Raw genomic sequence first — 14,976 nt, forward strand, 5'->3', positions numbered from 1 at the left:
GTGCAAGGGCCGTGTCGGCGCGCGTGTTGCCGTCTCACTCATCACCCATCCATCCATCACTCTCGCTGACATCCTCTCCCTCTCCCTTTCTTTTCATCTCTTCCTCTCTCGCTCTCTTGAACAGCACAGGAAACCCATACTCTCCCTCCCTCTCTTGATCCCCCAGGCGACATATACATACACTCATAACCCCCTTACACACAACGGTCCCGTAAGAATCAAGCACGCACACCCGCTCCCCCTTCTGATCATTCCTTGACCTGACGCTTAACGTCCAAGAGCCGCACGCACTCAAACCCGTCATGACTGGCTATAACGGAGGTGGTGGTGGCTACCCCCCTCCTCCTCCAGGCCACTACTTGCCTCCTTACCCGCCTTCTGCCCCCGGATTCGACTCGGCGCGTCGTCCCCCGCCACCATCCGGATTTCCGCCTGGCCCACCACCACCGTCGGGCGGATTCCCTCCTTTCCCTCCAGGAGGAGGAGGGTTCAACCAGGCCCCAGCTCCACTTCCACCTCGCCCACCCTTCCCCCCTGTCGAACAGTACAACCCTGTCACTTCGTCTTCGTTGCCGCCCAAACCTACCTTTACGTCGTACGACCCATATGTGCCCGCCGCATACGACCCCAGCGCGCCCCAGATCCATGGGAACTCGAGCGGCGGCGGGTATGTACCCCCACGTCCGCAGGCGCAGCCGCAACGGCCTCCAGCACGCTCCGGCACGGCATCAAATGAGATCGCAGATCTCCCTCTGCTCACGTCCCCGACCACGGCCACAATCGGGTCGTACACGGCCAACGTCTACTCGCTCCCAGACAGTCAGCTGCCCATCACGAAATACGTGAGCGTCAACCCCGATGAAGGCGTCGACATTCACCGTGCCGTCTGCCAGAGTGGCATCACCAAGTCGCTGTGGTACGCCGAAGCCTCAGTGCGCGCCGGTGAGGGCTGGGGATCTGCCATCGAATGGGTCCTTGAGACGAGCATGTCGGGCGCCAAGCTGCGCGTTTGTGCCGGCAACAATGACTCACTGGGCACTGAGCTCAGCGCCATCATCAAGGCTGTCGAGGGCTTCTATGACCAGCTCAAACAGTCCATCCGTACAGCCAAGCCCATGCTCCACGAGCTTGTGCTCTTCTGCAGTTCGCCAGCCGCCATTGTCAGCATCGACACGAGCTCGCGTCCCGAGAGTCTCCAGTTTTGCAGGCTCTGGGCCTCAGTCTGCACCGAATTCGCGCGCGCGCACCTCACCCTCGTGTACCTCCCGAGCGGCAACAATGATGTTGAGGGGCTGGTCCTCGCACGCAAGATTGCCGACGTCGCCTCGGCCAACAGCTACGCCAAGCGCAAAAAGGACCGCGTGATCGAGGACATTTACTACCGTCCAGGTGGCGGCGATCCTGCTCCCCGTGGCAGCACCGAGGGTGGTCCGTGGCAGCGTGGCGACGCCGACCCATCCCGTCGCAAGTCTCCCTTTGAACGTCCCCAGCCTCTGCCGTCCCCCGTTCCAGAGTACAGTCCATCCCCCGTCGCTTCGCAGCCTCCCCAATCGCCGATTGAGGCTCCTCTCCCACTGCTGCGCTCCCCGTTCCCTCCCAACTCCACATTGCTTCCCCCTGTGCCGGACGTGTCTGAAGATGAACCGCTCCAACCCCGCGCAGGCGCTCTTTGCGTGACACAGTGGGTGTTCATTGCGCTTTTCTTTTCGGTGCTTACCTAAACAGCTTTCCTGATAAAGCGTCTGCCAAGGAACTCGGTATCTTGTTCGCCCAGTTTGGTGACATGTGAGTGTGCATGACGCGACATGAGCTCATCGACCAGCAATTCCGTGGACATCTTCTCTATCCCTCCCGTCAAGCCTCGCTTTGCGTTTGTCACCTACACGGAACCCACCGTTTCGATTGCGGGTGTGGTGGCGGCCCTTAACCACAAGCCCGTCAAGGTCGACCCTCAGTTTGCCGAGACGCATGCCGAGCACCTTGCCATTTGGAACGGCCACGTCAGCCTTCTGACTGTAGTCGAGTCCGATGCTAACCGGCTCTTGCCGCTGGCTCTTGCGAAAGAGTTCACAAATCTTCCCGCCTATGCGACCGAGTACAAGGGCACCGATCCCTACGGCAAGAGGGAACGCGATACATCAGCCGACATCAGGCCACTCCCCAAAAGGCTCAAGAGCGGTCTCTCTGACACTCCTGAAGACAAGTCTGACGCCAACCCGGTCGCCATCACGTCCTCTGACTCTCACCCGGCTCGACCTGCGTCCTCAACCCTGTCTGACAGCATGGCCATCGCTGCGCCGAGCTCGCCACCCGACGCCAATGGCTCTCAAAACTCTCACCCTCACGGGCTCCCACCCACCCCTCTGACGGCTTCGCACCCCGGCGAGCCCTCCTCTGCGATGTCAAGCCCCTCCGGCAAACCTCCTTTGACAAACTCTGCGGCTGAACCTCAAGAGTTCCCCATCAAGCTCAGCGGCAAGACGCTCCAGGCGCAGATCAATCTCGTTCGCAACGTGTTTGTGAAGCATGACAAGAGTAACTGGATTGCACACACGTGTCTCATCGCAACGGACCTTGACCAAGCCCGCCGCGCGCTTCAAGCAGACCTCTACGCGACCGACGAAGCCTTCATCAACGGCCGCGACTTGGAAGGCACTCTGTCGTCTCGTGGATTCACTGCCCCGCGCGTCGACGCGTTCATTACCAAGGTTCTGAAGGTGCTTGACGGTATCGCTCTTGCGGATGAGTTGGAGCAAGGCGGACCCCCCGCGGCGCTGGTTGAAGATTCCTCGTCGTTGGAAGCCGAGTTGGCGGCGGCGCTTGACGAGTACCCTGAGCAGACGCGTGAAGCCATGACGGCTGCCGGCAAGGTGTTGGAATACCTCGACAGGGGTAAGAATGCTCAGGAAAAGAAGAGGCTCGATGTGGAGCGCCGCGTTGGTGTGCTCCAAGGCATGGTGAAGATTGGAGAGCAAGTGAGTTCGGTTGTGCGCTACCTCTTGACGGACGGGCAGTAGGTAGCGAGAGAGAAAGAGAAAGAGAAGCCGTAATGTGTCATATAAGTCATGTCGTTGCATGTTTACATTAGGCGTTAGGGGGTAGGGATTCACGGTGGCCGGGACGTTGGCGGAGGCATGCTGTGATGAAGTGGCGTGAGCGGTGGCGGTGAGGCCGTCAGAGACAGGGCCAGCAGGTGGTCTGGCCAGGAGGCCAGTGGTCCGTGGGCATGTGGGATCTGATCTGTCGTCTCCTTGGACAGGCTTGACGAGACGAGAAGAGACGGGAGAGACGGTACACGCATGTCTTGTCTGATAGGAAGGTTGGCCAAGCATAGCACTCGCCGGTGTCGTCTGGCTGGCTGGACGGTCGGAGGGATGGACGTCTGGGACATCCCTGCCGGCCCCTCTCCCGTGCAAGGTGGTGCACGGTTGACAACACGGCCACACGAGTCTGCAAATAGCCACAGCACCGTTCACGTTCGTGTCCACGGTCCAAGTCAAAAGAGTCTTGGGCAATCGAGCTGGACCATGAACATGGCGGGGCAATAGAATGCACGGCGTGTGCAGGATTACGCATTGTTTGGCTACGCATGGCGTCTGGCGCGAACGCGCGAAAGCGCGAAAGCTTAAAGACAGCGCCAGGGGCCACAGAGACCGGGGGGGGGGGGGGGGGGGGGGGGGGGGGGGGGCATGTGGCTGCCAGGTGGGAGGAGTCGTTGCTGCCCGTTGGCGTTGGCTCGTCCTATTCATTGCAGCGAGCGCGTCGCGGCTGGCGGTTTGCACTCGCTCCTTTGTCTTCCCATCGCGTTCACGAGAGGGGGGAGGGGGGAAGGGGGGACTTCGTGTGTTCTCTGGCCTCGTTAGTAGTGCTCCGGTATGCATTGCACTGTATCTCTCTCTCTCTCTCTCTCACGCATCCCCCCCCCTCCCTCTCCTATCGTCTCCCTTACTGGACGCAATGTCGGCGCGTAGTGACCATCCACCGCCGCCGAATCCCCCTCCCCATACACCTCGCTCCTCGTCTCTCGTAGACCCAGACACCTCGTCAGACGTACTTGCTGGGGACCACGATAGCCCGGCCGACTCTAGCACCAGCACGCGCTTTGAAATCGCTGGCATTCATCCGCAGCCACCGCGCACACGAGATCAACACCTTAGCCCCAATTATTCGTCCAATTCATTGTACCCTTGCTCGGACGTGACACAGCCGTCGTCCCTTTCTTCGCGTTCCTCTTTCTCCACCGCGACGACCGCTACCTTCACCACCACCACCACCACTTCTTCTTCTTCTTCTTCTTCGTCGACAGACACGTACACGAGTACACTAGCGCGCACCACGTCGCACACTTCGAGCGCCTCCTCCCGTTCTCTGCTGCACAGCAGTGCAAAACCGCGTGCAGGTCACCACTCGCGCGGGCCCTCGGAAAGCTCGTTCTTCCTTCCCACGAGCTCTCCTTCCTCCCCACGCTCCCTACACCACACTCCTTCTCCCCCATCGTCACCCTCGACCTCGTCGCGCCTGTCGACACTCCTCTCGTCCTTGATGCCCGGCGGCGCACAACCGGCGCGCGAGCGCGCGTCCGCCGCGTCCGGTCGCTTAAATCCCATCTGGTATCAGTACGCGTGCGCGACACTTGTCGCCGCCGTCGTGCTAGGAAACCTCCTGCGCTGGTCGTTCTTGGACTATGCCGACCCCTATGGGTGCGGTGCGCTGATGGAGACGGGCAAGTGGCTCGACCCGGGAACCTGGAAGAACTGGCAGCCAGAAGGCTGTTACCAGGCCGCGCTCAAGGGTGACGCCTTGGGAACGTGTCTCACGACGTCGACCCAGAACACTCCCACTACTGGAACTGCAGGACCTCGTGACCGCCGCGCCATCTTTGTGGGCGACTCCAACGTTCGCCTGCTCTACTTTGCGACTGTGCGGACCATTGACGGCAAGACGTATGGCAAGAACTGGGAGGTGGACGCGCCCAAGCACACCGATCGTCAGGCCACTGTCACGACCAAGTCTGGCGAGCGCCTCACCCTCGACTTTTGGTGGGACCCGTTCCTCAACTCGACGCAGACGCAGGACTTTATCACCCGGCCCGGCGTCGACCCAGCGAGCCTCTTGGTCATTGGCACTGGTCTCTGGTACCTCCGCCAGCCTTCGTCGGGCGGTATGGGTGCGTGGACGAGCATCATCTCGTCGACCTTTAACACCTTGAGGAGCACCCAGGGCATTCCCGCCTCGCCGCTCATTGCGCCATGGGACGACATGAGCGTCACGCACGACAACCTCATGCCTGGGCTGTTCCCCGACGGCACAGGCGCCGACGCAGCCAACCGTACCGCAGCCCGTTTGGCAAAACAGCAAACGCAGACCTCGGTGACTCGCGACTTCAAGATCGCCGACGCCATTATTGTGCTCCCCATCCCGAACCCGGTCGAGGACAAGCTCTCGGAAGAACGCGCCGAGACCATCATGCACGACGACGTTGACGCGATGAACGCCGACCTCCTCGCGCGTCTCTCGCACCCTTCCCCTCCGCCTATTCTTATTCCCAAGATCTTCAACGAGCTGCTCGTCGACGACGAGACCGATGACGGTCTCCACTGGTCCGACAAGATCATGAACAAGCAGGCCGAGCTGCTCCTTGGTTGGCGCTGCAACGACGCTGTCCGCAAGCAGGGCCAGGAAGGTACTTGTTGTCGCCGGTACAACGCCGTCCGGCCCCTGCAGGCCCTCACCCTTCTCTTCCTCGGTCTTTGGGCGCCCGTCACTGCCTACTTTGGCGCGCTGCTCCCTCCGGGCTCGGGACTCCAGAAGGTTATCCCCAGCGGTAAAGCTGCTGCGGGTCTCAGCACCTTTGGCCTTGCCATGTCGTACCTGTACCTCGCCGACCGCACCACCATCTTCCAAAAGGAACAAAAGGACTACGACGTCGTTGTCTTTGGCGGTCTCACCATCGCGGCCCTGATCGCTGGTCTGGCCACCATCAAGAACCGCGGCAAGGACCTCGGTTTCCTCAACCGTGACATTACCGACGAGTGGAAGGGCTGGATGCAGAGTGAGTTATACAAACTCGTCTAAAGAAACATTTACAGGCACTGACACTTTCCCTACAGTTGCTATTCTGATCTATCACTTCTTTGGCGCGTCCAAGATCTCGGGCATTTACAACCCCATCCGTGTCCTGGTCGCTGCGTACCTGTTCATGACGGGTTACGGCCACTTCTTCTTCTGTGGGTTCGCGACGGTTACTGGCTTCCTTTTGGCTAACCCACCAGACTACAAGAAAGCCGACTTTGGATTCCAGCGTGTCGCCAGTGTCCTTGTGCGCATCAACCTTCTGTCGGTTGTCCTGCCGTACACCATGAACACCGACTATGTGTTCTACTACTTCGCGCCGCTCGTCTCGTGGTGGTACGTCATCATCTACGTGACCATGTTTGTGGGACACAAGTACAACGACCGCCCGGTGTTCCTCATTTCCAAGCTACTGGGCGCTGCAACCCTCGTCTCGGTCTTCATGTACCAGACGTGGATGATGGAGGGAATCTTCAAGGTCCTCTACGCCGTGTTCCGCATCCAGTGGAGCGCCAAGGAGTGGTCGTTCCGCGTCAGCCTCGACCTGTACATTGTCTGGATCGGCATGTTTGCCGCCTACGCGTACATCAAGGCCAAGGAGGTCAACCTTACCGAACGCCCTTGGTTCTCGGCTGCGCGCAACGGCTCGGTCGTCGCCAGCGTCCTCGCCATGACATGGTACTTTTGGTTTGAGCTCTCGCGCGAGAACAAGTTTGTGTACAACCGCTACCACGCTGCCGTGTCGTGGGTGCCCATTATCGCCTTTATCGTCCTCCGCAACGCCACGCCCATCATGCGCTCGAGCACGTCGCGCATCTTTTGCTTTATCGGCCAGATCTCGCTCGAGACGTTCATCCTCCAGTTCCACGGCTGGCTCGCGGCCGACACCAAGGCCATCCTCCTCGTCATCCCTGCCACGAGCTGGCGGCCCGTCAACCTAGTCATTTCGTCCATTGCCTTCGTCTGGCTGTCGTATAAGGTCTCGGGCGCGACGGGCGACATTACAGAGTGGGCCGTCGGCAAGAAGAAGAAGCCGGCCGGCAGCCTGCCCGCCCCCGCGACGGCTCCGGGTCCATCCACGAGCGCCAGCGAGGGCCAGAACGGCGGCGCAGAGAGCATCCCCCTCATGGAGCGCGACGCAAACGGCGAGACCAAGCCTGCGGGCAGCGGCGACGACGAGGCCCTCGCCGGCGCGGCCGCGGGCGAGGACACGCCCACGCGCGAGGCGAACGGCATCTGGCCCAACTTTACCTCTGCGACGGCCGCGTCGGGCCGCACCGTCGAGGGTTACGCGCAGGAACGCAGGTGGAAGGACCAGACGATCGTCTCGGTCCTGTCCAACCTGGGCACGCTGGCCGAGGAGCACACGAGCGTCAAGCTCGCGCTCGTCCTCGTCGTGCTCTGGGTGGCCAACTGGCTGTACTAGACTTTATAAGCGTCGTAGAACTTTGGCTCCACGTTTGGATTTTCCCCCGGATGAGCAGCTGCACAGCAAACCCATGTAGATACACACTGCACCCATGTAGATGTCTAGCATTTGAATGCCACCATGTGAACAAGAGACGCGAACCGCTACGGCCCAGCAGCACCCGTCAGGTTGCACGAATCCAGAGTACTCGGCTCGCCTCGCTCGTTCGATGAACCTTGTCCCACACACGCGCGCGCGCTGCGCCACACGCCATCCTGTCCCGTTGTTGTGCATGCCATACATAAAATCAAAAATTGCTATCAACAGGAGGTGGGGTGTGGGGTGTCTCTTCTATGCGGGGTGCCACCATGCGCCGCTCAAATGCTATGCGCTGTCTACGAAATCGTCCCGTGGGATCAAAGGCTGAATCAAGCCCGTTTACTGGTGTGGGCTTCTGGTACTGTCTCCTTTCACGCTTCTCTCTTCCAATCTTCTGGTCGCCTCGACTCGGGTTCTTGTCACCTCGGCTCGGCTCGTCACGTCGTGCACGTCTCGTCATCCTCGTCGTGTCCTCGACTTCATCTTCATTCTTCGGCTGCCTCAGCGGTCATCGGTGATGAAGAGGTCGTCGTCGGTGTCCCATCGCGGGTCGTCGCGCCCGGGGTACCCGTCCTCGCTCGCGTTGTAGTTGCTGCCGTCCTCGGTCCCGCCATCGTCGAACGCGCCGCCCAGGACACGCGGCTTGCGCGCGCTGCGCGGCACAGTGCTGCCGGCAGGACTGGTCGGCGGGGACGAGTACAGCGCCGGGTCGTCCATGCACCGTCCACACTGGGCGTTCTTGTCGTGGCGGCGGTAGCAGGGGCGGCACACTTTGGTCGGGTGGCAGATGGCCGGGTTGGGAGGACGCTGCAGGCACTGGAGCATGTCGTCGAGGTCGGCAAAGTTCTTGGGGTTGGTAGCGAACCGCCTGTGCTTCTTGGACGCGACGTGCTGGAAGAGTCAGTAAGGTCTACGGGCCGGGAGTTGTAACTCACCACCGACAGGTTGGTGTAGCGAATGCGGCAGTTTTCGCAGTACCCGCTCGCCGTGTCCTGCTCCTTGCGCTTGAAGCCCGAGTCGACGTGCTGGCGGTTGGTGACGCGCTCGTCGTACGTCGGCTTCCTCATGGTGGTCGGCGCGTGTAGCTGGTGAAGCATGGCGACGACCTGGGCCTGCGTGAGGAACTCCTTGACAGGTGGAGTTGGAGCGGCGTCCATGCCTGTCGACCTGCGGCGGTGGGGACCAGGGGCAGGGGTCTCGTCCACGACTCCGCGGCGGTCAGCATCGGTGAGCTTCTTGGCCGAGACAGTGGCAGCCAGGCGAGCGTTGCCCTTGAGCACCTGGACGCGCTTGCTCATCTGAATGATGGCACGGTCCCTGGCGGTACCAAGAGCCGGGACGCCGCCGACAAAGGTGCCTGGAGTCGCGTTGGCATTCGACGTCGATGCAATGTTGGACGTGATGACGACACTGTTACCCGAGGCCTTGAGGTAAGGGAGGGACTCTGGTAACGTGGGCGTGACGGGCAGCTCGCGCAGCGAGTTGGAGCGTTTGAGCGTAGGGACAGGTGGCTGTTCGTTGCGGAAGGGAACATTGTCGACAAACAAGGCCATGGCACGCGCACGGAGGTCCTTGACGAGGTTGGACGAGTTGGCCACAGACGTGGGCAGCTGAGACGACGTGGTGAGGCGGAGGAACTGCTCGTGCAGAACCGGCCACTCGCGCTCCTTGGCCGGGTACTCCTTGACCATGATGGGACGAGAATGCTTGGTCGCGTCCTCGACCAACAGGTAGCCGTTACCGGGCTTGAAATAGTAATAGTCGGCGCGAGGAGCAGTCATGTCTCGCTCACGCGTGCCGTTCAGCTTCTCATCGGCGAGGAGGTGGGACAGCGAGTCCTTGACAGTCGCGTCAACAGGCGCCAGCTTGTTCAGCATGTCCGTAAGTTCTGAAGTCGCGTCAGCTTGTGTTTGGGTGTCGTGTCTCTATGCCGGCAAAACCCTTCCAAGAACGTACTCTTCACCGTCCAGACCTTGATACCAAGCTTCTGGGCCTTCTGCACAAGGTCGGTGGTGCCCGTGTGGTCGAGGAAAGGGTTGTCGCTCTCGCGCCCAGGGTGTCTGCCCTTGGAGACGGCCTTGGGTTTCTGTGGCGACGTGCCGCCTTTGACGATGAGGTGGGACACGCGCTGCGAGAAGAACTGGTCGATACGCTAGCAATATCAGCAATTGTATGTGTGTGTATGTGGCTCACCGCTCCCATCTTCAACACGCGAGGACCCAGACGACCGCAACCGTCCTCGAGACCAATCTCAAAGTGGAACACCAGGGTCGGGAAGACCTTTTGCCACTTTTGCAGCCACCGCTCCTGCTCCTCCTTGTGGTGCTTGGCCGCGGCGGCAGTGACGTCTGCGCGGGGACGCTTCGCGATGACGCTGGGCGGCAAGGGCGAGTCGCGCGCGCGCTTTCCGAGCGACCCGGGCGTGGCCGTGGCTGTCGCCGGAGACGCGCGCGCTGTTGATGGTTCGGGCGCGAACACGTCCGGCGTCGCCGCTGGGCGCGGGATCATCTTTGCGCTCGACGGGCCCCGCGCGCCCCAGGACGCGTTTGTGCAGCGATGAAGAGACATTGACGTTGACGCGCGCCAGCACGGCGCGCGCGTCGGCTGCGCTTGTTGCGCCGCCTGTCGCACTTGCGCTCGCGCTCGCCCCCGCCGCTGGTGGTGGTGCTGGGGGCAGGCCTGCCGCTGTGCTGCGCTTCAACATGTCAATCTTGCGCATCGAGGCCGACGTGGCCATGGATCTAGATGGCTCGCCGAGCTTGTCGTCCTTCAAGCCCGTGGGCGCGGGCAAGGCATCTGGAGCCGGTGCCAGTCGCGGCGACATTGCGGGCTGCAGAGGCCCGCGGCGGTATGGAGGAGGGTTGTGGAGGGGGGCGAGGTCGGTGCGGGCCGTGGTGACGATGGACGACATGGACCGCCCGATACCTCTGCGTGTGTGCGAGAGGAGGGGAGGGGGGGAGAGGGTCGCACAAAGAGACGGCGGGGGCGAGAGAGACGGAGGGAGAGAGAGAGAGTTGGATGACAGTGTGTGTTTCTTTGACGGATGGAGGTTTGTTGGGAGGCTGGCATCACAGGACACCAAAGGGCAGGCGCGTACGGCGCGCGCGGGGTCAACACGGCGGGAGCAAATTCACAGAGCACACTCAGTTGTCCGGTGGCGTTCACGGCGTGTTTATCCACAGGTGTCGCCCTGGGGGCCAAACAAAGCAGGCGGCGTGCAGCGTGTCGTTGGGTGGACTCTTGTTGCATGCATGACAAGGGTATAGAGTCGTTTTTGCTTTAACAGTCTTGTACAGGCAGAGTAAAGCGAAGATCATTGCAAACATGAGCGTCGCGCTACAAACATTATTCAGTACCGGCATGTCTCGGGTGTCGCGGAACACAAACATCACGACTGCTCTGGTGTTTATTCTCCGACACTTGCTGCTTCTTTCCTGCTCTGTGTATTTGTTTTGCATAATAGCTTCTCCAGCTCCTATGAAAATGCAATGCTGCTGAAGAATGGCTTGCTGGCTCTTAGAAAACTGTAAGAGCTTCGCCTTTCGGGGGGGTTTGAGAGACAGGGACGACTCGGTCGCTGCTTAGAGCTCGTCGTGGCCGTAGTAGCCCTCGCCGTCGTCCTCGTAGCCGGTGGCGCCACCGCCCGAGCCGTAGAGCTTGGAGGTGATGGGGCCGACAGTGGCCTGGAGCTCGGCGAGCTGGTCCTCGTAGTCCTCGGCCTCGGCCTCGGGGTGGTCGTCGAGCCAGTCCGACTTCTCCTTGATGGCCTCGAGGATGGTCTTCTTGTCGTCCTCGTCGAGCTTGCCGCCCATGCCCTCCTGGTCGGCGAGCTGGGACTTGAGCGAGTAGACGAGGTTCTGGAGCTGGTTCTGGGACTCGATGCGCTTCTTGATCAGGGCGTCCTCGTCGGCGTACTCCTCGGCCTCCTTGACCATGCGCTCAATGTCCTCGGGGGTGAGGCGGCGCTGGTCGTTGGTGATGGTGATCGACTCGGTCTTGCCGGTACCCTTGTCAACGCCCGAAACACGGAGAAGACCGTTGGCGTCAATCTCAAAGGTGACCTCGATCTGAGGAACACCGCGGGGCGCGGGGGGAATGTTGGTGAGGTCAAACTCTCCGAGGTGGTTGTTGTCCTTGGTCATCGAACGCTCGCCCTCGTAGACCTGGATGCGGACGGTGGGCTGGTTGTCGACGGCAGTCGAGAAGATCTGCGACTTCTTGGTGGGGACAACCGAGTTGCGGCTGATGAGCTTGGTCATGACACCGCCAGTGGTCTCAATGCCGAGGGTAAGGGGGCAGACGTCGATGAGGAGAACGCCCGACGAGCCCTCCTCGCCAGAGAGAATACCACCCTGGACAGCGGCACCGTAGGCGACGGCCTCGTCGGGGTTGATGCCCTTGGAGGGCTCCTTGCCGTTGAAGAAGTCCTTGAGGAGCTGCTGAACCTTGGGGATACGGGTAGAACCACCGACAAGGACGACGTCGTCAATGTCCTCCTTCTTGACACCAGCGTCCTTGAGAACCTGCTCAACGGGCTTCATGGTCTTGCGGAAGAGGTCCATGTTGAGCTCCTCAAACTTGGAGCGGGTGAGGGTCTCGGAGAAGTCGTTGCCGCCCTCAAAGGACTCGATCTCAATCTTGGCCGACATCTGCGACGAAAGGGTGCGCTTGGCGTTCTCGACCTCGCGACGGAGCTTGCCCATGGCGCGCTTGTTCGAGGTAACGTCGGTGTCGGTCTTGCGCTTGTACTGCTTGACGAGGTAGTCGATGACACGGTTGTCAAAGTCCTCACCACCAAGGTGGGTGTCACCGGCGGTGGCAAGAACCTCAAAGACGCCGTCCTCGATCGAGAGGAGCGAGACATCGAAAGTACCACCTCCGAGGTCGTAGACGATGATCTGCGACTCGGACTTGGTCGAGCGGTCAAGACCGTAGGCGATGGCGGCGGCGGTGGGCTCGTTGACGATACGGAGAATGTTGAGGCCAGCAATGGTACCAGCGTCGCGGGTGGCGGCACGCTGGGCATCGTTGAAGTCTAAGAGTGACACGTCAGCAAAGGTCGTTTGGAAACGCAAGGAGAAGACACTGCTTGGGCCTTCTGCTAGGGGTTCTGATGTCTGAAACTCAGGCCCCCCCGCAGCTGAAAACCAGCCGATTCTCGGTTACTCACAGGCGGGGACAGTGACGACGGCGTGGGTGACCTTGTGGCCAAGGTAGGCCTCGGCGGTCTCCTTCATCTTGGTGAGAACCATGGCGGAGATCTCCTCGGCGGAGAAGTCCTTGGTCGAACCCTTGGACTCGACCTGGACCATGGGCTTGCCGGCCTTGTTGACAATCTCGAAAGGCCAGTGCTTGCGGTCGCGCTGGACGTCGCGGTCAGAGTACTGACGGCCGACCAGACGCTTGGCGTCGAAAACGGTGTTGGTGGGGTTCTGGGGAGCCTGGTTCTTGGCGGCCTCTCCGATCAGGCGCTCGTCGTCGGTGAAGGCGACCCAAGAAGGAGTGATACGGTTTCCGAGCGAGTTGGCGATGATCTCAACCTTGCCGCCCTTCTGGACACTGGGGAAAGGTGTCAGCACACGAAGAAAGAGATACAGCGGGTGCCAGCGCGACAGGAGCAACGTGGTTCAAAAAGTCGCGTCGGGGTGACGCGACTTTTAACATTGCTGCTCACATCACGCGGCCAGCCGCCTTTTGCGTTTGCTGTACTCACGCAACACAAGAGTAGGTGGTTCCGAGGTCGATACCAATGACGGTACCGTACGACTCCTTGTCGTCCTCGGCGCGGACAGAGTTGGACGCGGCGGGCATGAAGCAGAGAACAGCCATGAGGACGACGGCGGCGAACGCAATCTTGGAAAGGAAGGACGACGTCTTGGACGTCGACCTGCGCCGCGGCCTGTAAGCGCTGCGAGGGTGCGCCATTTCGAATGGTACACGAGAAGGGGAGGGTAAAAGAGAGTGAGGGGGGGGAGGAAAGGGGGGTTGGTTGATGACGAAGAAGAAAGCAGAAGATGGGATGGATCGAGGTCGGGGTATAAACCCTCTCCCCCTCACTCCCTGGCCCGCCGCCACGTCGAAGGCTCCACGTAGACACAATCAGACGCGTCGCTCATCAATCATGACACCGGGCCGTCGTGGCGTATTCTGGAAGGAGATACATATTACACGTCATTGATTCCCCCGGCTAACCAGCATGCTCCAGAGTGGCGGCCATGTCCGTTGCTGGCGTGGCCAGAGAAGAGTCGAGCGCCAGCGAGATGCTAACGACGTGTAAGCTCGCGTATATGCATATGATGATGTGGAACACCCACATTCGCCACCCACCTATACCTTACCCACGTCTGTCAAAACGATAACCAAAGCCGCTGCCAGATATGCCAGATATAGCCAGTTAAAGATTTCGGATGGCTCGGCGCAAAAAAAAACCTTGATCTTGATCAGTACCGACTGGCCGGCTGTACTTGGAGGCCTGGAGGCACCTGCTATGGCAATTTTGCAGAAATTCGCATCTGTTGGGTGGCAAAAAAAGGGAGACCTGACGCATTCTACTTGTTCGCAGCAGCAGAGACAGAGACAGAGTCGTGGTTCTGCGGGGCCTCATTTTTTGCTGGCGGTATGACAGGTGGCATCCCTGACCGCCACGCGCACGCCCGTGCTCTCTCCCCCACTCTGGTACTCTGGACGCACATGAGCGCGCTGGCCGGGTGGCAGCAGGTGTTCCGTTCAGAAACGAGATCGAGGACGCGCGTTAGAACCCTTTGCTGACGTACTAAGGGGTCGGCTCACTCCCCGACTTGCTCGATTCCTCGATCTTTGGGATCTCATGGTCGTTGTCACCAGATCGGTTTCGTGTGTGGTGCCTTCATCAACACCGCCCCAGCGCACGGCACGGGGTGGGTGCTGCGCTCGCTGCGGTTGCGTTGGACGTGTTGGCAAAACCCCCGATCCGACACAGCTGTAGGGTGTACGCGTGTGCAGGAATCGTGTGCATCGCATGGCACAGTGCACAGTGAACCCTCGGCACGCCGGCATCGTCACACGGCCCGCGGTGTGTATTGCAAGCACAGTCAGTGGCAGTGGCCAAGTGGCAAGTGGGCAGTCGACGCCCTCGCGCCCATTACGGATATGTGGGGAGCCCCGTTTCCACTCCCCTCCAGCATGTTCAGTGGCATCAGTGACATTGTCAAGAGCAGCTTGTTAGCATGTTCAATGACAGCCTGGTGCCAGAACGCGTCCTTGACGGCCATGGATAACCCCTGGGGGTGACAAGTTGCTGTCAGTTTCAGCTTACGTAACCATTGTTTCCTTCCGCGTCGACGCCCCGGCCACAGCACTGTTGACCTGTTGCTCGCGGTCGACACACCTTGCCTCTCCAACCCTCTCCACCCATAGTG

The 14,976-nt window shown here is 60.6% G+C and overlaps 4 protein-coding genes across 4 annotated transcripts; 2 read left to right on the forward strand and 2 right to left on the reverse strand.

The window, feature by feature from the left end:
* Positions 1-302: 302 nt before the first annotated feature.
* On the forward strand, positions 303-3,017 carry EHS24_001052 (uncharacterized protein; the record flags this gene model as incomplete). Its single annotated transcript, XM_028616858.1, has 3 exons — positions 303-1,681; positions 1,726-1,785; positions 1,823-3,017. 3 exons carry the CDS (start codon positions 303-305, stop codon positions 3,015-3,017), a joined length of 2,634 nt encoding a protein of 877 aa, XP_028480715.1.
* A 1,525-nt stretch (positions 3,018-4,542) lies between these two features.
* EHS24_001053 (uncharacterized protein) lies at positions 4,543-7,498 on the forward strand (the record flags this gene model as incomplete). Its single annotated transcript, XM_028616859.1, has 3 exons — positions 4,543-6,052; positions 6,111-6,227; positions 6,273-7,498. 3 exons carry the CDS (start codon positions 4,543-4,545, stop codon positions 7,496-7,498), a joined length of 2,853 nt encoding a protein of 950 aa, XP_028480716.1.
* A 582-nt stretch (positions 7,499-8,080) lies between these two features.
* Positions 8,081-10,490, reverse strand: EHS24_001054 (uncharacterized protein; the record flags this gene model as incomplete). Its single annotated transcript, XM_028616860.1, has 5 exons — positions 8,081-8,470; positions 8,515-9,467; positions 9,536-9,731; positions 9,773-10,011; positions 10,058-10,490. The coding sequence occupies 5 exons, from the start codon at positions 10,488-10,490 to the stop codon at positions 8,081-8,083; spliced, it is 2,211 nt and encodes a 736-aa protein (XP_028480717.1).
* A 670-nt stretch (positions 10,491-11,160) lies between these two features.
* On the reverse strand, positions 11,161-13,504 carry KAR2 (ATPase with role in protein import into the ER; the record flags this gene model as incomplete). The annotated part of the gene is made up of 3 exons (XM_028616861.1): positions 11,161-12,614; positions 12,750-13,138; positions 13,293-13,504. 3 exons carry the CDS (start codon positions 13,502-13,504, stop codon positions 11,161-11,163), a joined length of 2,055 nt encoding a protein of 684 aa, XP_028480718.1.
* Between the last annotated feature and the right edge of the window lie 1,472 nt (positions 13,505-14,976).

Source organism: Apiotrichum porosum (genome assembly GCF_003942205.1).
Source record: "Apiotrichum porosum strain DSM 27194 chromosome Unknown scaffold_1, whole genome shotgun sequence".
Classification (NCBI taxonomy): Eukaryota; Fungi; Basidiomycota; class Tremellomycetes; order Trichosporonales; family Trichosporonaceae; genus Apiotrichum; species Apiotrichum porosum.